This window comes from Corvus moneduloides, chromosome 21 (assembly GCF_009650955.1).
Source record: "Corvus moneduloides isolate bCorMon1 chromosome 21, bCorMon1.pri, whole genome shotgun sequence".
NCBI lineage: Eukaryota > Metazoa > Chordata > Aves > Passeriformes > Corvidae > Corvus > Corvus moneduloides.
This window is the reverse complement of record NC_045496.1, coordinates 4,594,205-4,616,384: the sequence shown is the minus strand read 5'-3', so window position 1 is coordinate 4,616,384 and position 22,180 is coordinate 4,594,205. Positions and strand designations below refer to the sequence as shown.

Below are 22,180 nucleotides of genomic sequence, written 5' to 3'. Positions count from 1 at the left end.
TTGCCCCCAACTTCCAGTGCTCTGCTATCAGTTCTATTTATGTAAATACAGCATTAAGCTACATTTATAAATAGTTCATTCTGCATAGACTAATGACTTGTTACTATTATCTATTTATAATCATCTGACATAAGCATCACTTTTAAGAAGATAAGCAAAATAAAAAGACATTAAAAATTGCTGTTACAGCTGAACAAGGCTTCAGGCAAGCCAGGTACTGAACCAAAGCCAGAAGAATCCTTTGGCCTTGTGGCACTGATCTGAAGCCTGAGGCCTGTTACCAGCAGTGGCAGTATTGCCATTACGCCTCAGATCCCATGGGAATAGGAACTCTGGGCAAGGTAGGACTGATCCTGCTGACAAGGAAACCTGCTCCAACTTGTGCACGTGGGTTCAGGGTAAAAACACTGAAACCCAGCCCATGGCCTGGCCTGCACCAGCAGAGAATTCACAGAGAAGGAGAAGGCAGAGGTGAAGGACTGGGATTGCTCAGTGGGGAATTTCTGATGTCCCTGTGCAGGTGTCCAAGCAGGGCTGTAGTACCTGGGCCATATTCCATTTCCAGGTCCTGCAGGGCAGCACAAAGCTGCCAGAGCTGCATTCCCATGCCCCAGGGGCTCTTGGCTGTGCAGTTCCTCACTGCTCTAACGAATGCTATTCAAGGCTCCCCCCCACCCCCAGAGGAAGGTATGATCCAACACCACAGTCATTCAAAGTAGGTTTTAGTGACTGTTTTGCTCCTACTGTAATCAGCCCTGAGAGCTAATGCTTCAGTGCAGTAGCTCATACTCCAAGTATGTCCCCCTGAGCTAAACAGCACCCAGCAGCAGTCAGGAAATGATCTGCCTTCTCCTGGGCACTGCAGAAGTACCGCTGAACTATCACTGAGACACCAAACCTTCACCCCTTGCCAGTGTTGAAAAGACTATAGGGATGAAAGTGCAAACTGCATTTCTTAAGTTTTGGGTTTTTTCTCTAAATTTTCAGCCACAGCAGAACCAAAGGTAGTGATTCTGAGTTAAGGGGAGAAAAAACTGTTAAGAGCCCCTCCAGCAGTGTTCCTTTCTATGCCTTTGTGCTGGCATAGTGCAAGTACCAGAATTACCTTTTATAAAAACGGTCACTTCTGATCACTGTTCATTTATTTATTAGCCAAAGTAACACACCCACAACCAACACAGCCAAACCCTGCTTTTAGAAAATTAGTAAATATGAAAAAGTTCCTCTTAATAACATTTCCCTCCCACCCTCATTCTTAAAATTACACCGTTAAGTTCAGACTCAAGAACGGTATCACAAGGACGTTTTCAAAGGTCCAACCAGCACTTCATTGCAGCTGTTTTTTTCCAGACAGACACTTCACGCTGCTGCAGTATCGCTTCTCTGGGGTAAACTACAGAAACTGGGATGTCACTGTTTGTACTTCTTGTCTGCTGTTTTTAGAAAGCCAGACATTCTTGAGTTGAAGCTGCTGGAGTGCAAGGCAAGTGCTCTGACCCTGTCTGAGGGTAGAACATGTCCAGGCAGCTGCTTGTGCCAGCAGGAGGGTCCTGCCAAGTCCCAGTTTCCCCCCTTGCTGACCTCACCAGCCATCTCTGGAAGTGGACGGATTCTGCCCAGCAGAATTTGCAACCAGCAGTACAGAAATGCACTAAAACACACTAATACTGACAAGGTCAGGTTTCTGTTTCCATGAGCAACTCAATCCAGTTGGAGCTCACACATTCAGTAACTGTGGTACAGCACACTATCTGGGTACAAAAAATAATCATACAGTGTAGCAAGATTCAGGAGCTTAGGAATAAATTAGGAATCAGAACCACTCAACTTCTTGGGCCTGTCCCCTGGTGAACTGCAAGTTCCCGTTTGTCCCAGACAGCCTCTGTCTCACCCCTGTCTCAAGGAAGAGGTGTCTCTACAGGTCAGTCCCTCTGATCCCACAGGTTAGAAGGAGGCTGACCAGCAGCAGAGCATGGCCACAACTCAAGGTGCCAACAAGGCGGAGAAGAGTAAAAGCTGTACCTGCTTGTTAAAATGAACAGCATGTGAGCTAGTCTTGGATAGAGAAAAACACCCAAGAGGCAGATGATTTTCCTGCTACAGATGACTGTCGTCAGGGGAATGGGCTATTTTACTAGTCACCTGGTAGTGCTTAATTTTCAGGGGAGTCTCAGCATTAGATCTCACTTTGAAAATTAAAAAAAGGCAAGTAGCACTGCCTTTAACCAGTTCATCAAGTACCAACTCCAGACATCTCAGGGAGAATAGGGAGGGGTTGGAAGGGAAGAGGGATAGATGGCCAAGCCCTTCCTCTCCCCTCTGAGACAAGATTCCCACCAGGATCCCCTCCGCTGCTAGGACAACTTAAAGGGCACTTCACCAACCATTCCGTGGAAGTCCTTTCCCAAAGTTGTCTTCAGTGTTGGTGTGGACCAGAGGCAAACCCTTGGGACGTGCCGGGTTAGTGCGGGCGGCTGCTGGACTCCAGGTGGGAGCGCTTCCCGGCCGCCAGGACGCCGCCGCTCTCCGCCTGCTCCGGGAACGGCCGCTTGTACGTCCGGCCGTGCCCGTTCAGTGCCCCCCGCTGCCACTTGCAGATGTCTCCGTTCAGGATGTCCTGAATGTGCTGCACGATGAGGTTTATGGCAACTGCAGAGAGGAACAGGGAATACAGGACATGAAGGCTTTCCTGGCTGAGTTATCTAGAAAATGTGGAGCATCCAGCCCTGCTCAACCCAAGTTTTAACAAGCCTGTAGGAACCCAGAGTGCCGAGAATATTTCTCTGCCTGTTTTTAAGGGTTCTTACCCCCCCGAACAACACTGTTTTAGCTTCAAACCTTGGAAAAATTTATCAACAGTCAGACAACAACTAGAAAATACAGTGGTGTGAATTAGGTGATAGACTACTATGTAAGATTGTCACAGGGTGAAAAATTTAGAGGTTTTAGGCTTCTCTTTGTAGTAAATAGATAAGAGTAAAAAATATCAAAATGGAGGATTGTTGTTGTTCTCTAGACCTTCTTCTCCTTCTTCTACTACTCCATATTCTCCAGTAAAAGTGTTTTGGAATGACTGGATAGAAAATTCCGCAGTTCCTAGTTGCGTTACTGAATAATTGGCAGGAAAGTGAAAATAATGTACATTTTTAGTAACTATTGGTTAAAATATCTTTAAAAGGCTGTGTAAATCTTGCTGATTGGACTCACTCCTACTTTTCCTCCTTCTATGCTATACCTGGGTCACGCTAGTGGCTCTGTTCCTCTGATAAGACTTAATAAACAACTATCTGGAAGCATTGAAAATCAAATAAAAGTCTCTGTTTATCTTTGAAACTCCTTGCAAGGACTTTCAGCAAATTCTCTCCCATCAGGAGAGACTTGATTTATGGCACGGTAAAGTGTCAAAGCCCTTAAATGAAATTCTGCCTGCTGCCTGCAAGTGAGGTCAGACCTCAACAGGTCACTTTTCCAGAGGCTTCCAAAGGCTGAGCAGCTGGTCCTCCTGATCAGGCTGAGCAGCTCCCTCCCCTCCAGCAAAAATCCCTTCCTCAGGAGCAGGCACTCAAGGCAGCAGCGTGCCTCCTGCTCTCTTCCCAACCCCAAAGGTGTCTCCCCAGGGAAATCAGGGAACCCAACTCCCTTTTACCCATGTTGTCAACTCCTCGGGGGATGATGACATCCGCATACTTCTTTGTCTGCAAAACAGAAACAGCGGTGGAGCCTGTTAATGGGAAAAGTCAGCTTCATTCCAGGAAGAAGCAACCAAAGGCCAGAAAAATGGGCAAAGGTAGAAGGTCTTGGTGCTCCAGGGTTGTAAGTTAAGGCTCTCTTTCACGGCAACAACCTAAATGAATTAACACATCACACTGGCAAATGTGCACTGGATTTAAGGCCAGAGATTGTTCTTACTGTCCCTTTGCAGAGAGTCACCAAGTAGAAGCAGCAGGTCAGGTGTGGAGTCCTTGCTTTTACCCTTCTGAGCTGCCTTCAAACATTGCCCATTTCAGGCAAGGTCTGTTTGCCAAGAGCTCGTTTTAATGAGCATTTTGCAAGCCCTTGCTAAATCTCTGCTGAGAGCCAAGGTAACCAATGTGCATGTGAAATTCCTGCCTGCCTCTGATAACGTTTTGTTGATCTTTTCTACCATAGCACTCCTGCTTTTTCTTTCCCCACAGCTGGGAAAAACCTGGCAAATTCAGCATTTCTAAGAACTAGTTTTAAAATCCCAGAATTCCTTTGATCTAGAGCAAGAGGTGCCTGAGTTAGCCTTTTCCAACTTCTTTAATCCACATACTGGATTTTGTTCTCATAGGGTTTTTTACAAATTAATTTGATTATGTGAGCACCTAAATTGGCCCCACACTACATGCAGAACTAGAATGGTCTGCCCCAGGTTTTCACCAGTGTTCCCTTTGAGAAAGGCTGCTGGAAACCAAGCTTTTCTTTCTTCCTACAAGACTTAAGAATAAACTGAGAGTGGGAGTGTTTCATTCAGAGAGACCCATACTAAAATAGCCCCAGCAGCCAGCAGTGAGGAAACGTGCTCGAGGCATTTCCACAGTGCTTTGCCAGCAGAAGGGACCATTTCAGTTCCTTAACAACCAGCTCAAAATGGTTGAAGACATGAGGCAGGGGGGAAAGCATGGGATTTGTGAAATACAGATACCAAAAGCCACCATTGCTGCACCTACAGCAGCTAATTCCCAGGCAACCCCGCTCCTCTATTCCCTCCCAAAAAGAAAAAGACCCCACAAATTAAATTACTTAAAGGCTCCATACCGGTAAGCAGAACTCCTCAAAGGCAGGCTTGACAAACGTGGTGTACTGGGTGAGGATCTGCTCCAGGTCCCTCCCACGTTTCATATCTCGCAGAACTGGGATGGGGGATAAAAGCACTGAGTGTTGCCCCATGGTGAGGGTGGATAAGGAACAGGGCACGGCAGGGCTTTACCTCTGCGGGACAGCCGGACGTCAGAGTCCGTGTCCACAAAGAGACGGAGGTGGAACATGTCCCGAATGTCTTGATTGTAGAAAACCAGGATCCCCTCAAACAGGACGACGTCAGCGGGATAGACCACCGTCGTCTCTGCCAGCCTGCCAGGAGAGAACAGCCAGAGCACACTGTTAAACAAACAGGCCTCGTGCCACCACCAAGCGATCCGTCCCCAGGCTGGGGACACCCCCACACAGCCCAGGACTTCAGGCAAAGCCAGAGCCTACCGAGAATGTGTCACGAAGTCGTACGTTGGTACATCAACCGTTTTGCCCTCAACAATGTTTTTCAGGGTTGAACGCATCAAATCATTATCGAAGGCATCTGTGAGAGGAAAGTTTAAAGAGAAGGACTTTCAGATGCTGTTGTATCAAGCGTTCTGCTTGGATTTTTCCAGACCCAAAGGAAAAACCCTCTGCCCAGTATTCACCAAGAAAAAAGGAACTTGTGGCTTATTCTTTCCTACCAGTAGCAACACAACACTACCTGCCCAAGTGACAATGGCTGTGCTTGGTTTCAGAGATAAGGAAGAGACAGTTTGTTGTTTCTAACAACACAATGAAATAGTTGCAACTACAACACAATGAAATTAAGATCCCAAAGGTGAAGCTGGTCATTTTATAATTTTATCAACCCACTTAGTAATTGTGTAATTTTGTGCAACTTTGTTTGTCTGTTAGTCAAGAGCCAATTGGAAAACCTCAGGCATCTTTCATGGTTTCCATTACCCACCCAACAGGCACCAGACTTCAGCCGAGGGCAGCTCCCTGTCCCGCCTACAATCCACAGCACTCCCCCGGACGAGGGGAGCAGCTGTTTGTGTGGACAAGAAATAACAGGAAAGGATCTGGGAATGATGTGGTTTATTACGGAGCCTCTCAAGAGCGGGGAATGGGCTGGGATGCTCCGCACCTCTCCATGGCTCCAGAAGGGCCGTCAGTAACAACGGGCACAAGGGTAGGGACAAACGGATGTTTTGGTGGGGGAAAGCACATTTCTGTTCTCCCAACACTTCCCACTTCCTGCACTTCCCGCAAGACCCAGCTGCGCTCCAAGCACCGACTGAACCCTGCTGGGGCCAGGATGGCGAGCGGCTCACCCGGGTGGTCGAAGTTGTACTGTCCCTTCAGCGCCTTGGCCTGCTGCTCGGCCGTCAGCACCTTGTAGAAGCTGTCCTGGCTGAGGATCAGCACCTTCCGCTGCCGCTGCTCCACCTCGTTCTGCCCCAGCAGCTCCATGATCTTCTCGCACACTGTGGACTGAGCGGCACGGGGGCTCAGGACCCCGACCCTTCCCGCGGCGCCCAGCCCGGCCCGTGCCCCGGCCCGACCTCTCCCCGGTGCCGGGACGCGGGGAGCGAGCGGCGCTCGCCCAGCCCGGGGCCGGCACCGGCGATGTCCCGGCGGGCGCCGCGCAGCTCCCGCGCCACGCGGACCGGCCGGGGCGGGGGTCAGCCCCAGCACGGCCCGCACGGCCCCCGGCACGGCGGCCTCACCTTGCCGCTGGCGGTGCCGCCGCTGACGCCGATGAGGAAGGGCTTGGGGTGAGGCCGCTCCGCGTCCGGGCCGCCGGCGGACGCCATGGCGGGAGGAACGGCGGGGGCGGCGGGGCGGGGCCGCGCGAGGGGCGGGGCCGCGCGAGGGGGCGGGGCTACTAAAGGGGGCGTGGCTATGAAAGGGGCGGTGCTGCAAAAGGGGCGGTGCCGCGAGAGGGGGCGTGGTTACGAAAGGGGGCGGGTCCGCGAAAAGGGGCGTGGTCACGAAAGGGGGCGGGGTTGCGAAAAGGGGCGGGGCCACGTGCGCTGAGCGCGTCCGGTCTCAGCCCCGAGGCCGGAGCGTCGGCACGGACAGATGGACGCACAGATGGATGGACGGGCGGAGGGGTGGGCAGATGGGTGGGCGGACAGAGGGACGGGCACACGGACGGACAGATGGACAGCCGGACATCTCTGCCTTATTACAGACAACGCTGTCTTACCCAGGCACTTGTGTGAGCGTTTGAGTGCACGCCGGTCCCCGGGTGTGTGTGTGACACCTGCACCCACGGGTGTATTTACACCTGTAGCCAGGGGTGCACACGCAGGTGTGTGCAGAGCGCGGTACACGGGAACTGTGAAGGAACACCTGAAGGTACAGCAGAGAGACACCAGGACACACAAATACACATATGTATAAGACACGGACACACAGAGTGCGCACACACGTCCTGTGCGTGGGGTGTGATACAGATATCTACACACGCACGTGTTAAATATGAATAGCTATAGCTAATATACACAGAATTTTATGTACATTTTGTGTATAAATAGAGCCAGAACACACACCACAGTCGACACGTAAATATAATATTCTAAAGCAAAACCAAATAATAAGTTTAAACGTGAACAAATCGCTGTGAAGCTCCGTGACCGCCCTGAGCCCAGGCCCGGCTCCATCGGCCGCGATGGACCTCGGACCCTCTGGCCGGGGGCAGCGCAGACACCCCCCCTTTGCCTCCCCGGGATCCCGGCCCGTCCGCACCCGGAGCCCCCCGGCGCTGAGGGCCGAGGTGGCCGGCCCGGGGCGGCCCCGCCCGCAGGCCCCGGGCAAACAGCGGGTCAATGATTAACCGGCCCCGGCTGCGCTCCCGCCGCCCGCGCGGGGCCACGCTGGGCTCGGGGGCCGTACCGGGGCCGTACCGGGGCCGTACCGGGGCCGTACCGGGGCCGTACCGGGGCCGGCGGCAGTTGGAACCCCGCGGGCTCCGGCGTGAGTGGGGCCGGGAATGGGGCGCTGGGGCGGGCAGGGGACCGGGCTCTGGGGGCTCGGGGCGGCCGCGGCCCCGGGGGTGGCACAAGAGGGTCCCGAAGCTGGGGTGGGTGTGCCGGGAATGTCCCGTCCCAGCAGAACCTCCCTGTCCCCGCAGGCGTCTCCGCGGGATGGACGGTGACCCGCCAGCCGGGCCCCAGGGCCCCGGCCCCACAGCCTGGGGAGCGGAGCAGGGGGGTGGCAGCGGGGCAGCCGGGGCACTGCCCACCTCTGGCACCCGCAGCGAGCCCCCCGCGGGCCCTGGGGACAGGCCCGTGGTGGTGTCGGTGGTCACCAACTCAGCCTTCGAGGGGGCCCCGCCGCCCTACTCGCCCCCGGACCCGAAGAGCTTTCACCACCTCCACCCGCCATTCCCAGCCGGCTTCTCCCAGCAAGCGCCCGTCTTTTACCAGCCGGGGCCCGGACCGCGGTCCTTCCCAGCCCCGGGCATCCCGGCCGGGCCCCTGCCCTACACCACCGTACGTATCTCCCACCCCGATGTGTTCCTGCCCCGCTCTGCAGCGGGGGTCACCCCTCATCTCCCCTCCCGGGTTTGTGGGGTTCCGTGCGGTGCCCTCAAGTGATGCTTGAGCAGCACAGCCCGGGAGGGGAGCACACCCAGGGGGCTCGCAGCTCTGATCACCCGCCCTGTGCCGCAGTACAACGCGCAGCCGGGCGCGGGGCCGTTGCCCGCCGGCCGCGGGCAGCAGTTGCCCAAGGACTACATGGTGGAGTCAGTGCTGGTGACCCTCTTCTGCTGCCTGGTGACCGGGGTCATGGCCCTCGTCTACTCCCATGAGGTAAGGAAGGACTCACCGGGCAGCCTCGAAGCCCCTCCTGGTGCTGCGGGTCTCTTGTAACCCCTCCCCTTCTCGCCCCTGCGCCAGACCCGGGCTGCGCTCGCCCGTGGGGACGTGGCCCAGGCATACGTGGCATCCAGAAAGGCGCAGTCACTGGTCCTCTTCAGCCTCCTCTTCGGGTTGTTCGCCTCCATCACCTGGATCATCTACGTCCTGGTGTCCCTGTATCTGTGACAAGGACCCTGAGCCCCAGGGACATGATGTGTGCCGAGTACTCCTTGTGGCTCACCGCCTGGGGGGCACGGGCACGTGAAGTTGCCGCAGCCTTGTGTGGAAACGGGTGACAAGGAAGTGTTATTGGGACTGCGGGGCAGCGTCCGTCCTTCCTGGCGGGCCGAGGAGCTGCCCCGGAGCCTTCAGCCATCTGCTCAGCCCTGCGAGCCCCGGCGAGGGCAGGAGGAAGCCAGACCAGATGCCGGTGCCGTGTCCTGCTGGATCCAGCTCTGGGCAGGGAGCTATGTCGGATCCAAGGGCGGGATCACGCTCCGCTCGCTGCAGGATGCTGAATCCCATTGCTGTGGGCTGTCCCTTGGAGCTGCCAGATGGGACTCTGGTGCAGAGGGAGCATCTTGTAGGATTGGGCTCGGACATGGAGCAAAAGTAACAAGTGTGTGGGAAGCCCTCACTGGTCATTAATGATGTGAGAAGATACAAACCCATGTATGCAGTTCTGCAGTAGTTCTGCACGCACAAGTACACACACACACACACTGCATTGCCACCTTCTTGCTGCTTCCAGATTGAAATAAAGTACAGCTGTAGACAAAGCTTCTGTTTTCTCTGCACACCAAGGAGCTACATCTCCCCTTGCCATGACCTTTGTCCACCACAAAATTCAGGGTAAGTGATGCGCTGGGTGTGAGGGGGGTGGAAAGAGCGGCGCGTCCATCCCGATCGCGTCCCGCCGGAGCCGCTCCGGGCGGTGCTGTGCGAACGTGCTCGGACACACTCGGACACACTCTGACACACTGTAGAAGGTGGAATACTCGCAGCCACACACACACACTGAGCCTGGGGATAAAGAGACGGGAGGGGTCCTTTGTATGGAGTTCCGAGGGGTTTATTGAGATCCCCGCCCGAAGGGATCCCAGAACAAAGAGCACAGAACACTGAGCGGTCCGGGGTTTTTATCCAGATCGGCACCGAGGGAGGGGCAGAACATCAGAGCCTATCCTTTGGGAGCCAGGGAGTGGAGAGGGAGTGGGGTGACAGACAGTGACCAGTGGGAAAGGCGAGGGGTGGAACAAGGGACCCGGCAACCAGTGGGGTATCAAGGAAAGGAGAACTATCTAGAACATGAACTTAAAAAGGGTAAAAGGGGGTGGTCTTAGACCTCTGAGCCTGCCCACCAGCGGACCTCCACTGTTCTGGGGCTCTGTGGCTTCTTGGTTATTCCTGCAGTGGATTCAACCACTGCGACAGGTAAGGTCTCCTGCTATAGCTGAAATCAGGGTTTTCCCAAGAGCAGGTGGGCGCCAGGGTTCCAGCCCATTAAGGACACTGGGGAAGGGGAGTCTCCACGTGGCCCCAGGCCCCGGGGTGCCACTGGCCGAGCTGCCTGGGGGGACAATGAGCTGTGGACAGACCCCTCCCGCTGTGCTGCGCCCGTGGGATGCGGCCCCACAGCCCAGCCCTGGCACGGGGGGCACGTGCCCAGTCAGTGTCTGGGCATTCTCCTCCTGAGCTGGCCCATGACAATTATTTCCAGAGGAATTTTGAACCCTGTCCAGGACTGAAATAGCACCGCAGAGCAGCTCGGCCGCTGCAGGGGTTATTTATAGCCCTCGGCTGCCGGCACACGGCCACTGCACGGGCTGGGCACATGCCGGGGGCTGGGCAGCCAAAACCCCTGACACGGGGGACACCGGTGCCCAGAGAAGGTGACAGGAGTAGATTTCCCCTCCCAGGTGTATGGCCTGTATTGGGGCAAAGCCATCTTGGCAGAGGGAGGGAAGAACTTTACAGTGAGAAAATAAAGGGAAAAAGAGCCATGGGCAGAGGAGAACCACAGGGAGCACATGAGAAAACACGAGGCCACACCAGTGCCAGAGGCGGATTCGATTGTCACTTTAATCCACAGACTGTGCATGCACTGTAAACAGGATCATCAGGCAGGTTCGTTACTGGTGTTTTATTTGTCTTTAATATAAAAGTTACAGGTCTGAAATGTTCGCAGGAAGATGCCACCATCGGGGTTAGTGGTAAATCTATAATACAACGGAACTGCTTGGGGGGAGAGGCCTGGGAGTGGGGCAGGGGGCTGGTGACTGGGGGCATCGCTTCTCCCCACTCCCTGCCCCAGGTGGAAAGGGGACTCACACTCTTCCCTCTCCCGAAAAAGAGGTGATGGCCTTGAGGAGGCTGCCTGCAAGATGGGAACACACTGGGTGGCCAGTCTTGCATGGGGATATTCTGGGGCTTTTGCTCCCCAGGGACTGCTCCTGGAGATCGGGGGGGGGGAATCTCTGCTCAGCAAACCTGAAGCTGCTCCAGGCAAGGGGACCCTCCTTCAGGGTCCCTCCAGCCCTGCAAGCCTGGCCCAAGGTTGGGACATGAGCCAGGAGCTGTGGCTGGGACACTGCTCAGCTGGGGATGACAGCAGAGGAAGGGGAGAAGGCGGAGGAAAGCCGGTGGGCTCAGCCCCATCCCACTGAACGGAGTGCTGTGGCCACTCAGACCTGCTGTCCCCACGCCCTGGGCTGAGCCTCTGGCTCTGGGGGGCTGGCAGAGGGCAGGGAGTGAGACCTCCTTCAGTACTAACTGGGCTCATGGGTTCAAGTGCAGGGAAGAACCTGGAACAGCTCTGACTGGCAGGGGAGGAGGGGAACACCCTGATCACAGAATCACAGAATATGCTGACTAGAAAGGGACCCATCAAGGTCACTGTGTCCAACTCCTGCCTCTGCACAGGACACCCCAAAAATCCCACCATGTGAGAGCATTGTCCAAACGCTTCTTGATCTCAGACAGGTTTGGTGCTGTGACCACTACCCTGGGGAGCCTCTTCAGTGCCCCACCACGCTCTGGGGGAAAGACTTTTTCCTGATATCTAGCCTAAACCTCCCCTGACTCAGCTCCAGCCGTTCCCTCAGGTCCTGCCACTGGTCACAAGTGAAGAGATCTGCACCTGCCCCTCTGCTGCCCCTTGTGAGGATGCTGAAGACCACAGTGAGGTCTCCCCTCAGTCTCCTCCAGGCTGAACAAGTGCCCTCAGCTGCTCCTCACAAGGCCCCTCCAGACGCTTCCCCATCCTTATGGCCTCCTTTGAATACTCTAATAGCTTCCTGTCTTTTTTATACTGTGGTGCCCAAATTTAGTGTTGTCAGCAGATTTCCTTAGCATCCCTTCCAGTCCTGTGTCCAGGTCATTAATGAGGATGTTGAAGAGCACAGGGCCAAGGAAGGAGCCCTGTGGAACCCCAGGCACTGCCACCCTGTGAGCCCAACCCACGAGCCACCTGCTCACCCCTCACGTACCACGGTCACTCGGCTGGATGAAGACAAGCTGCCCCCTCCTGTCCCTCTGCCCTCTGAACCCCCAGGGTTGTGATTCCAGAGCCACCACCACACACAGCTCTCCTAGGAGAGCCTGGCCACAGCACCCAAGAGCTGCTCAGAGCCACCAGGGTGAAGCCCACACCACATCCTGGGTGTATTCATCAGCCTTTTCACCACCTTGCCACGCTGGGCTTTTAAAAGACCTTATTTACAAAGGAAACATGGGCATTACTTCCTGGGAAGCCTTTGGGGATTGCAAAGCCTTGGCTGGACACAACACACAGCTCCAGTGCCCTCAGTGCCATGAAAATAAACCACTTTTGAAGTGTTCTGGCTCGGACACTGTGGTTCAGCACAAAAGATTCCTGCTCCTCCTGCTCTGGGGCTGCACAGAACTGTGTTGAACCCCACACTCCCCTCCCCCAGAAGATGCCCTCGTGGGCAGGGGGACGGTCTCTCTGTGCTTGGCCACTGTATGAGTCCCATACCTGAATGTTGAGGGAAATAGCCAAGCTGGGTACAACCCCGGGCTGTCGCTCCCTCCTGAGGGTCAGGCAGAGCCGGCCAAGGCTTTGCAATCTGTTTGGAGAAGGAAAGGAGTGCAGCTCTGATTCACCCAGAACAAACAGAGGCTTTAGCAGGCACAGAGCTGCTATTGAGAAATAAATTAAGGATGCTCTGTGGAACTCCACGTCTCTATTCCTTGGGAGCTGCTGCCCTAAACCTGCAGGATTTTGTCAGAACCCTGTAAAAACCTGTGACCACAAGACAGGGAGATGAGAGGCTTGCAAGGCTGCTGAAACCTGCAGGGCACACTCACACCCACGATCCAGCTGCAAACCACTGGAGCAGGACAGAGAAGAGGGATGTGAAATGGCCTGGCGGGGGCTGTGCTGGGGAGGACACGCTGGGTGGGACACAGACGGGGGACAGAAGGGCTGAATAAGGCACACTGAACAGACTGGGGTTAACACTGTGTGTGGGAAATGACACCCCTGCCTCGCCCTTCCATGCTGGGCTGTCCCTGCCCTGCTGGCACCAGCACGGCAGGACTGGGGACAGGGACCTGCTGGGGGTCCTGCCAAAGTGGGGGTCTCAAAGCACAGCACCGAGGGTCCCAATGGGGAGCCCCGGAGAAAAACATTTGGCAACAGAGAGAGGAGAGAGGAGTGGGGTGGGAGGACAGGGTGGCTCAGCTGGGCACAGGGCTCCTTCCTGGTTCCCATTTCCAACCCAGAAATGGATCCTCTGGCTCCTTCACGAGGCTCCTGCCCCTGCTCTGCAGCCAGTGCCCACTTGGCCGCCCGGAGCCTCCTTTATCCAGCACTTGGAACAACATTGTCACTGGTTGTGGATTTTGTACAGACTGGTTTGCACTTTTTTTTCCTATAAACTCATCGGTATTCAGACATGCATCAAAAATCCCCAGGGGGTTCTAAACACTAGGTATGTACAGTCTGTATCCTACAGCATTTCCTGTGCAAAAGCTAAGTACCATCGCTAAGAGACACGGGGTCACAGACAGGTGACCCCCAGTACCCGGGCAGTCCATGTTTCCAGGTTCAGAGGGATTTACCGTTGCTTAAATAATGAGATCTGAGAGGAGGAGGGGGATGTGATGACTGGAGATGGCGGGTCCCTGCCCACATTTTCAGTGCCTCTTCCGTATCTACGACCGGTGCCTTCCTCCCGTGAAGAAGGCGCCAGAGATCTGGGGTGAGCCGAGACCCCTGTAAACACAAGCAGCTCTCTGACAGCAGAGCTCCTCTGGCAGGCAGCGGGAGACGCTTCCATCCTCGTGAACACGTTGGGAAGGTGGCATTGCAGGGGAGACTCCAACCCTTGGCTTCCACGGCTGCTGCTGCCCGACGCCGCTCCGGAGATGAGTCAGTGGGTGCTGAGCTCCTGCTGCCCCTGCTTTGCGGATGGAAACAAGAGCCAGGGTACACCTGGATGCAACGGGCCAGCAAACCAGCAGCACGCTTGCGTGGGACGCTCCTTCCACACAGCTCTGTCCCCGGGGTTAAAGCTGGTTCATGGCACAGAGGGACGGGAGGAGGAGGAGGGCGAGTGCAGCGAGCACCGGCCGATCTCTGCCCTCGGCGGCTGCGCCGGCGCCTCCGGCCGGCTGCGAGCACCCGGCATTCCCACCCCCAGGGATGGCTGCCAGCTGGGAGGGAGGGTGTGTCATCCAGTGGCAGGTACAAACATTGAACTCCAGTCTCATAGCTGCCCTCGGCGCCTCTGCGGAGCAATTCTCCTCGCACAACCCCTCCTCCTAGGTTTTCTCTTCCCGATCTGTTTTCCGCCTCGTGATGTTCCGAGGTTTGATTTTCAGGGACAGTTCCCACAGGGCCTCCTCAGCCAGGTGGTCGCTGAAGTCATTGAAGAATGACACTATGTCGTCGTTCCTTTTGATGTCGTAATGTCTGGAAAACCAAAGAGGAGCTGAAGTTAAACAAGGGCTACCTGGGGACCTCTCCCAGCTTTGGGCCACCCCTGTCCTGCTCTGAGGACATCCAGCACTATGTACTCATGACAGTGCTGTCACACCACAAAGGGGAAAAACCCATCGCTGAACTGGGGGGAAAAAGGCACCTATCACACAGAAATCAGCACTTGGATCTGCTGCCTCTGCTGCAAGACAGCACTGAAGAAAACCCCAAATATCCCAGAGAACACAGGAACCAGCAATGGCAAAACTTGTCTGGATCTCAAAACTAATATCAGAATAATGTCCTCACAATGTTTATCCAACCTAGAGAGGGAAGGAGACTGATTAGAGCCCTGTTGCTCCCAGCTCTCCTTACATCTCCCTTCCCCCTTGCACGGGGGCTTCCATGTCCAAGCTCCCCGCCCCAATCCCCACAGTGGTGCCCCAAAGCCAGCTCAGAGCCCCCACTGCTGCACTTACACTTGCTGGAAGCACCTCATGCTGTCCAGGATGTTAAACTGCTGCCAGCGCTTGGAAAAGTTCACTTTGCTGTCAATGTAATCAGGGTTTCCCAGATGGACAAAGGTCAGGTCCTGCAGAATCAGGCCTCTGAAAGAGGGAAAGGGGCAGCAGGCCAAGGGAGTAGGCAAATAGACACAGAGGTTAGTCACACAAGGCAGGGTGGCCAGCCAAAAGGCAGCCCAACAACAGCCTCCCACTGCCACCAAAATGGCAACCTTATCCAGAGGGAAACATTCCCCAGCAGCAGATCCAAAGATGCAAACACCCCCAGCTGGCCACCCTGGCCCAGACAAATTGCTCCAGAGAGGGCCTGTGGGCTGACGTGGCACAGTGCTGCCTTACCCCAGATGCTGGGCAAAAGGCAAGGGCTGAGCTCAGCAGCAGCTGCTGAGAAATCCTTGAAGGAACCATTCTAATGTGTGGAAGCAATGGCAGAGGAAGGAACTGCCCACTCACAGGTAGGGGATGCAGGGGGGCTCCACGTCGGCCAGGGCTGCCCGGTAGGCGCGGAAGGACGAGGAGCTGTCGATCAGGGTGCAGTACTCAGCCAGGCCCTGCAGGACACAAATCCTGTGGTGACACCTGTCTTTGCTGCTGCAAACCCATTTGCTTTGTCACCTCCTCCCAGAGAGCCACACAGAGCAGGGAGGTAATATCATCCTGCAAACACCTCCAGCTGATTTCCTCAGCCCGACCCTGGGGTGTTCACGCAGAACATTGCTGCCTTCAGCCTCCCCAAGCCTTGGGCTGCAGGAGGAGGAAGAGGAGGAGGAGGCTGTTCTCCCCTGTGGCTGTGCTGGCACTCGTGCAGCTCAGAATGCCCAGCCACGCTGCAGGCCTCCTGCACTGTGGCATTTTACCCGCTGCAGAGCAGTCATCCACCATCCCTCCACCCCGGGACACTGCTGAGCTGTTAAACCACTCAGCTGTTTCACACATAACCACACTTACCCTTCTCCCAAAGATCACAGCCCCCACTGCTCCTCACCTCTGAGGTTTGCTTCTGCCACTCCAGCCTTCGGATGGGTGCAGAATCCAGTGCAGAAAGAATGGCCAGATAGGAATTAAAATTATTCAGTTTTCGTAAGTGCTGTAAAGAAGGAGAATATTCCAGTTACTTGAGAGCTCTGAAAAGCCTTCTAGCATCAAACAGCTCTACCAAGCAGAGGGCCCCACTCCCCTGCTCCTTTAAGCAGCAGTGTGTGTGATTCACAGGAAAAACCAAGCTGATACCTTCATAATCTTTATAAATTTAAGGAGCAGCCTCTCTCGGTCCTGGGCTTTCTCTTGTAGCATAATTATTGAACGGACCCTGGAAGACAGACAGAATAAAAGATAAACCTACTTAAGCAGAGCTCAGATTTCCTCATGTTTCATTAAGAAAACTCATCACTGACAGGGATGAGCCAATACTAAAAAGTTCACAATACCTCCAACTTAAATGGAGCATTCTAATCCACAGCAAAGACAGGGCAATTTCACAGAGTGCGTTTATTTGCATGGGGAATGTTTGTTTCAAGGGTTCAGTGATACTGATAATTATTTCCTCTGGGTTACAAGGCCTTCCACAATCCTCCAGAATTTTATTTCTGCTGTGCTCTGGGGGTCTTTGATAAGTGCTCTGCATCTACCTCCAGGCCAAAAATACATATTATCCCATTTGTAACAAAGGAACCCAAGCCTACGAGGAATATCTGGAATATTTGCAAGGCATTGGAAGTTAAGCACAGTTCAGTGCCATGGCTGTTCTGAGCTCCTTACCAGTAGGACATGTTATTAAAGTGCTCTGTGAACTGTGTCAGGTTGGGGCTCTTCTCTTCATTTTGTTCCTTTGCCCAAAGCAAAACTTCTGGGATCTGCCAAGGAAGAAGAGGAGAGAGGTGGGAAAACACCACATATTAAAACGGGATTTCTACCCCAAGATTCCGAGCTGCAGCCTGTGTTCACAGCCACTTGCTGACACAAGATCAGCTGTGCCCTACAATCCAGCAGGTGTCTGGGAGAGCTGGCAGGGAATACCAGAAATTGCAGAGGGTCCAATCCCTCCCACTGCCCTCAGCCCATCCTTATCTCTGTACCTCGATTTTATAGAAGAGTTCAGCATCCAGCAGGGTCAGCTGCTCGGCTATTTCATGACTGTGGAAATCATGCAGTGTCCCTGGCCTGTGAAAAACAAGGAGGAAGTACAAAGGCTCAGAAAATGTGACCTGTTTTCTTATCTTTCTCGTATTTCGAACTGAGGAAACTCTTGTGTTCCCAGGGAAGGGATGCCCTGGCTCTCAGAGGACCAAGACATGGTTATGTGCACCTTCCCTCACCTGGCTGCCACGCCTCGGGCCGCGAGAGGTTTGATGGAGTTGGCGTAGCTCAGCATTTTCTTCTGGTCCACTTTGTCCAGGATGTTCTTGCGCAGCACTCTGGCCAGGCTCAGCTCCCCACTGCACACCAGCCGGAACACCAGGTCCATCAGCAGCTTCAGGATTTCCTCCGTCAATTCCACCAAGCTGAGAGGAAGATGGAAAATCCAGGGCTAAGACACCAAACTCTGGGGTTTGTATCTGTATTGAGTGTCACTGCTCTTTCCTACAAGCAGAATTGGGTGACTGGAATTCCTCTTCTTCCCAGCTCTTCCTTTCCCAGAGATTCCCCTTTTACTTGTTATTTTAAAACCACTGACCCAGTTAGGACACACAGGAAGAACCTGTTCTTCCAACACGAGGGTTCAGCACTACAGGTGTCTCGCTGGTCAGGGTCGGGGATTTCAGCTGTCATTATAGATAGGGTTAAAAAAACATATCTTCCCTAAAAACCACATTTTCCCGGCTGCCAGATTTCTGTGTGTTACTGACCCTGCATCCCAGAATGAAGAAGGCAACTCACCACAGCTCATCCACCACTCGCACCAGCACGAAGAAGGTGTTCTTACTGACTCGCTTCTTGAACGTGTCCGGGAAGTGGCAAAACTTCTCATATGTTGGTTGCAAATTAAAGAATCAACTCAGTGTGGCCAGACCAGCATCAGTGCAATTCCCAGCTGCCTTGAGGAACCGTAAGATCATTGACTGGTTTGGGATGGAAGGGACCTTAATAATCATCCAGTTCCACTCCCTCCCATAGGCAGGGACACCTTCCACTGTCCCAGGTTGCTTGGAGCTCCATCCAGCCTTGCCTTGAACACTTCCAGGGATGGGGCAGCCACATTAGAACACCACACTGTTCTGTCCTGATGGAAACTGGTGTTCGATTTCCAGGAGATAAGGGACACTGATATGGCTCTAATTAAGATGGTATTAAACTGACACCAGCTGCTGGTAGCAGGGGGTGTCAGGAGGTGCTTTCACCTGGCAGAATTCAGAGCAGGTGTACCCTGAAACTGTTCCCTCTAAGGTGGAATTTAATGAGCAGCACTCCCCTGCAGTGATCTCCCCCACTGGTCTGTGACATCTGGTCTCAACAGATCTCAGATGTCATCTCTACCTTCCTTGCTGCCCAATCTGCTGCAATGAGGACAGTGACAGGGGAGACAGCACAGGTTGAAAAACCTTCTGCCAGGTGGCCAAAGGGACAGAGGACAAGGTTATCAGTAAGTCAGCACTGGCAGGGGCCTGCAGGGATACCCCAGATGGGATTGTCACCTGGGCTGAGCCGTGCCGTGCCCTTGGCCGCCGGTCCCAGGCGGAGCAGCGGCTCTGCTGCAGATGGCACTGATGAGCTGCAGCAGGACACGCTGACGTCAGGCTCCCTCTGACGTGGGTGCACAGCACCAGAGCCCACGGGGCCTCGGCACTGCCCGGACCCAAACCCTGCCCTGCTCCGTTGGCAGGGAAAGGAGCCACGGGAAAGGGGCCAAGGGCAAGGAATGGCAGCAGGCTGCTCAGGGAGAGGCCTTCTCCATCCTCTGCCAGGAATGCTCACCCTGCACATCAGGGCCCTGCCTTGTTACCAGTTACAAGCTCAGTTCAGGACTGGGAGGCCAAGAGCACAGCATCTTCATGGCTGAGTTTACTGCAGTAAGAGAGACAAGGTCTTGATGGTTTAATCATCTCTAATATTAAACTACACCTGCCCATGCAGGCAATGCCCAGGACCCCTCTGGAAGCCAGAAGGTGCTCTGGTCCCCACTCTACAAATGAGATGTCCCAAATAAAAGACCAGGTCCCCAGTGACATACAGAAACCCTGAATTGCTCCTCTTCCTAGCCAGGACCCTCAGGAGACAACTCTCAGGTCCAGTATCCACTGTGACTGGACCTGGCCTGCAGCAATTCCCATTGGAGAGACTGGAGGGGAAGGAATTCCTGCCTGGGACACCATCAGGGCAAGCGCATCACTGACCATGCTGCCAGCAGGCTTTTGACCAAAAAACTTGCCACCAGCTCCCTCCATGACAACTGTCCAGCTCTGATTCCTGGTGGGAGTGAACTGTCACTAGTAAAAGGATATCTGTACTGCAGCTTCTTGATGAGCTCTTCAGGGGTAATAAATGTCCTGTACGTAGTCAGAAAGGCTTCACAGTACAGCACCAGATCTAGGGAAAAAGGCAAGAAAGCCTCAGTCAACCTTGCTTTCAGAAAAAGGAGTTTCTTGTAAGGTTGAACCCAGATGTACAGAGGAGGACATGGATACATTTTGGCACAAATGAACTTCCCAGAAAAGCTGTGCTGTTGGTCCTTACCAGCAGATGGACCCTTTGGCACAAGAGCAGCAGTGACACTGCCCTGTCCCCACCGGCCTGGCCCTGCCTCCCACTTGCAGCACTCGGGCTTGTGCCTCATAAAAGGGTCAGTGAAAAACACCTGCTTGTGGGACAGGAGCTATCAATAATGTGTAAAGGAAAAACGGAGTTTAGACCTTGGGGATGCTTTAAAGAGAAGATCTGATGGCAAGAGGTGATGCCTACTCTGGCTTTGGTGCTCAGGCAGGTCACTCTGCCCTCCCCATGAGGAACACACATGTATGCTGTGGTGCTGCAGATCTGCCCTTGCTGAGTTCCAGGAAGTCCCAGGGCAGTGTAAATAGAAGATTATTCCCAGCCAAAAGAAAAGCAAATTGCACTGCAAAAACTGATGCTGCCACAACCCGTGACCCTGCCCCAACAGAGATGTGGTGCACGCAGTCAGCCTGTGTTAATTCATCTGCAGGATGGGTTGTTACAGGGCCTAGGATTGCGAAGGCTTTGGGCATTATCATGGGCACAGAGGATGGAATTTGAAGAAGCAGGAACTGCAAACAGGAATGCAGATGTCAGGTCAAGACTGCAGAACACTCGCAGTCCCAATGCCTGGTCACTGTGGACAGCAGTGCCAAAATGGGAGCATTAGGCATTAGTGCCAGTATAAAGCAGGGCACGGCAGCAGGGTGTGCAGTGGATGGCATCCTGCCCCTGCCAGCAGCACTGCACCAAGGGCAGACAGGGAGCAAAAGCTGCTGTTGTGCCTGCCCAGGCTCGGCTGTACATGCAGAGCTTGTTCCAGCCACGACAGGCAACACCCCATACCCATGTGCTGTAACACCCAGCCACTGCTGTGAGGTGGGAAGGAGCAGGGCACAGAGGGAGAGTGGTACCTCTCTACCTGCAGTGTTTCTCTTGGCAGGAACCTCACCTTCCTCTTGCTCTTAAATCAGGAAGCGCTGCTGCCTCTTGGTTACAGACAACAGAGGCTGGGTGGTCCCATCGGGTGTGAGCCCCAAGCCTTGTCCAGCTCTAATCCTGCACTCACAGCAAGTGTGTATGGTTGTGAGCACTTAACTGACCATGGATTTTATTCCTGAAGACCACAGGTCTCTATTCCTTATGTCATTTAGCTTTTTCAGAAAACTCAAATGGACAAGACGCATCATGCACCAGGGCGTGGAGTTACATTTATTCTGGGTTCCCATCTGCCCAAAAGGCAATGTGAGGTAATACAGCTGGTCTGCTCTGGCACTTGAAGCTGCCAAGAAATTCATCTTTAAAGGAAAGCCTCTTAACTCTACCCCTCTGTGCCGTATGGCTGATTGATTTACAAGCCCCGAATTCTTCTCATTGTAAGCTTAATTCATTAACCCTCTCAGTCACCCAAACAGTGGGTTAGCATAGCACAAATTCCTCTGTGCTCCGTGGCTTGGCAGCGCCTGTGAGGCCGGGCTCAGGCACTGGAAACTGTCGCCTGTCCGAGCTCCCTCCACCCAGCTCTCCACAGCTGCACCACTGGGTGGATAAAACCCTGCTCTAGCTTTTCCCAGGTCTGAAAGGTTCTCCACAGCTCTCACCCCACTGCTTGCAGAACCCTCAGAGCCCCCTGTTCACGAACTGGAGGTCCAGCACTCATGCCCTTATCAAGCAGCTGTCTTTCAACAGGAACAGTAGAGAAGTTCTTTGTGGTGATGCTTGCTCCAGAGAACAGCAGGAGTAAAGCAGAGTTTCTCTATTCCACTTTCAGCATGTTTATAAGGGATATTTCCACCATCTCATTTAGACTATTTTCTTTAATATACATTTCCAGCCTTGGCACAACCCTCCTCTCTGGTGTGTTCCTAACTTTGGTCCTTTCTGCCTGGATTTGATGCCCAGTGCAAACTGGGAAACACAGCTGTCAGGGGAAGGATTTTCTTGCTAGCTGAATGGTGCTGGTAAGTAATTGCAAACATCTTATGCTACAGTAAAACCCCTGTCATTTAAAAACGTACATGACAGATATTTCCCCTTTGACTATCAACCTCTAAACTACGAGCGCTGAGTGATTCAGAGGGTTAGTGTTTTGCCTCCCAGGAGATAAGGAGATCAATCCTGGTTAAGGCCATCAGCACAAATGTGTTTGGCAGGTTCAAATAACTCTCTGGAAACACTGCAAAGGCTGTCTTTGCCACAGGTCTTGGAAAGGAGCTGCTTCATGTGTGTGCTGACTGGGTTTGGACAGATGAAGAGGGGTTTTAACAAATCTAGAGCTAAGGATTGCTGACATCCCGTCTCCTTGCCCACGTCTCTTCTTTTGTACTGTGGATTCCCTCTCTGAACTGGTCTGGGTGGCTACCAGGACACAAATGGTACAGAGTGGCACTAGGAGGTGGCACAGTAATTTGAAAATACGGGGTGTCAGCAGAGCAGCA

General features: G+C 53.9%; 3 protein-coding genes across 10 annotated transcripts in view; 1 reads left to right on the top strand and 2 right to left on the bottom strand.

The window, feature by feature from the left end:
- Positions 1 to 1,124: 1,124 nt before the first annotated feature.
- UCK1 (uridine-cytidine kinase 1) lies at positions 1,125 to 6,613 on the bottom strand. Its single transcript, XM_032130804.1, has 7 exons — positions 6,489 to 6,613; positions 6,093 to 6,252; positions 5,221 to 5,317; positions 4,952 to 5,094; positions 4,780 to 4,874; positions 3,647 to 3,695; positions 1,125 to 2,649 (listed from the first exon to the last, which is right to left on the bottom strand). The coding sequence occupies exons 1-7, from the start codon at positions 6,573 to 6,575 to the stop codon at positions 2,462 to 2,464; spliced, it is 819 nt and encodes a 272-aa protein (XP_031986695.1). The 5' UTR covers positions 6,576 to 6,613; the 3' UTR covers positions 1,125 to 2,461.
- Positions 6,614 to 7,679: 1,066 nt separating this feature from the next.
- PRRT1B (proline rich transmembrane protein 1B) lies at positions 7,680 to 9,401 on the top strand. The gene is made up of 4 exons (XM_032130559.1): positions 7,680 to 7,740; positions 7,898 to 8,258; positions 8,439 to 8,579; positions 8,667 to 9,401. Exons 2-4 carry the CDS (start codon positions 7,911 to 7,913, stop codon positions 8,811 to 8,813), a joined length of 636 nt encoding a protein of 211 aa, XP_031986450.1. The 5' UTR covers positions 7,680 to 7,740; positions 7,898 to 7,910; the 3' UTR covers positions 8,814 to 9,401.
- A 1,284-nt stretch (positions 9,402 to 10,685) lies between these two features.
- RAPGEF1 (Rap guanine nucleotide exchange factor 1) overlaps positions 10,686 to 22,180 on the bottom strand; it is an 85,122-nt gene continuing 73,627 nt past the window's right edge. For all 8 annotated transcript variants that reach the window (XM_032130550.1, XM_032130552.1, XM_032130554.1 and 5 more), the window contains 10 exons: positions 19,535 to 19,619; positions 17,973 to 18,065; positions 17,411 to 17,596; positions 17,171 to 17,255; positions 16,854 to 16,948; positions 16,326 to 16,404; positions 16,081 to 16,182; positions 15,549 to 15,646; positions 15,051 to 15,179; positions 10,686 to 14,565 (listed from right to left, as the gene is read on the bottom strand). In XM_032130550.1, coding sequence (XP_031986441.1) covers positions 14,415 to 14,565; positions 15,051 to 15,179; positions 15,549 to 15,646; positions 16,081 to 16,182; positions 16,326 to 16,404; positions 16,854 to 16,948; positions 17,171 to 17,255; positions 17,411 to 17,596; positions 17,973 to 18,065; positions 19,535 to 19,619 — 1,103 coding nt within the window. In that variant the 3' untranslated portion in view covers positions 10,686 to 14,414. The remainder of the gene's footprint in view (positions 14,566 to 15,050; positions 15,180 to 15,548; positions 15,647 to 16,080; positions 16,183 to 16,325; positions 16,405 to 16,853; positions 16,949 to 17,170; positions 17,256 to 17,410; positions 17,597 to 17,972; positions 18,066 to 19,534; positions 19,620 to 22,180) is intronic.

Bases quoted from the DNA above. Each gene is read 5' to 3' on its own strand.
- UCK1 (XM_032130804.1), bottom strand. From the start codon at position 6,575: ATGGCGTCCGCCGGCGGCCCGGACGCGGAGCGGCCTCACCCCAAGCCC. The intron at 4,875-4,951 runs GTAAAGCCCTGC...CCCCCATCCCAG, and splicing joins CGTCCGGCTGTCCCGCAGAG to TTCTGCGAGATATGAAACGT. The intron at 2,650-3,646 runs GTAAAAGGGAGT...TCCTCTCTGCAG, and splicing joins CCGAGGAGTTGACAACATGG to TTGCCATAAACCTCATCGTG.
- PRRT1B (XM_032130559.1), top strand. From the start codon at position 7,911: ATGGACGGTGACCCGCCAGCCGGGCCCCAGGGCCCCGGCCCCACAGCC. The intron at 8,259-8,438 runs GTACGTATCTCC...CCTGTGCCGCAG, and splicing joins GGCCCCTGCCCTACACCACC to TACAACGCGCAGCCGGGCGC. The intron at 8,580-8,666 runs GTAAGGAAGGAC...CCCCTGCGCCAG, and splicing joins CCCTCGTCTACTCCCATGAG to ACCCGGGCTGCGCTCGCCCG.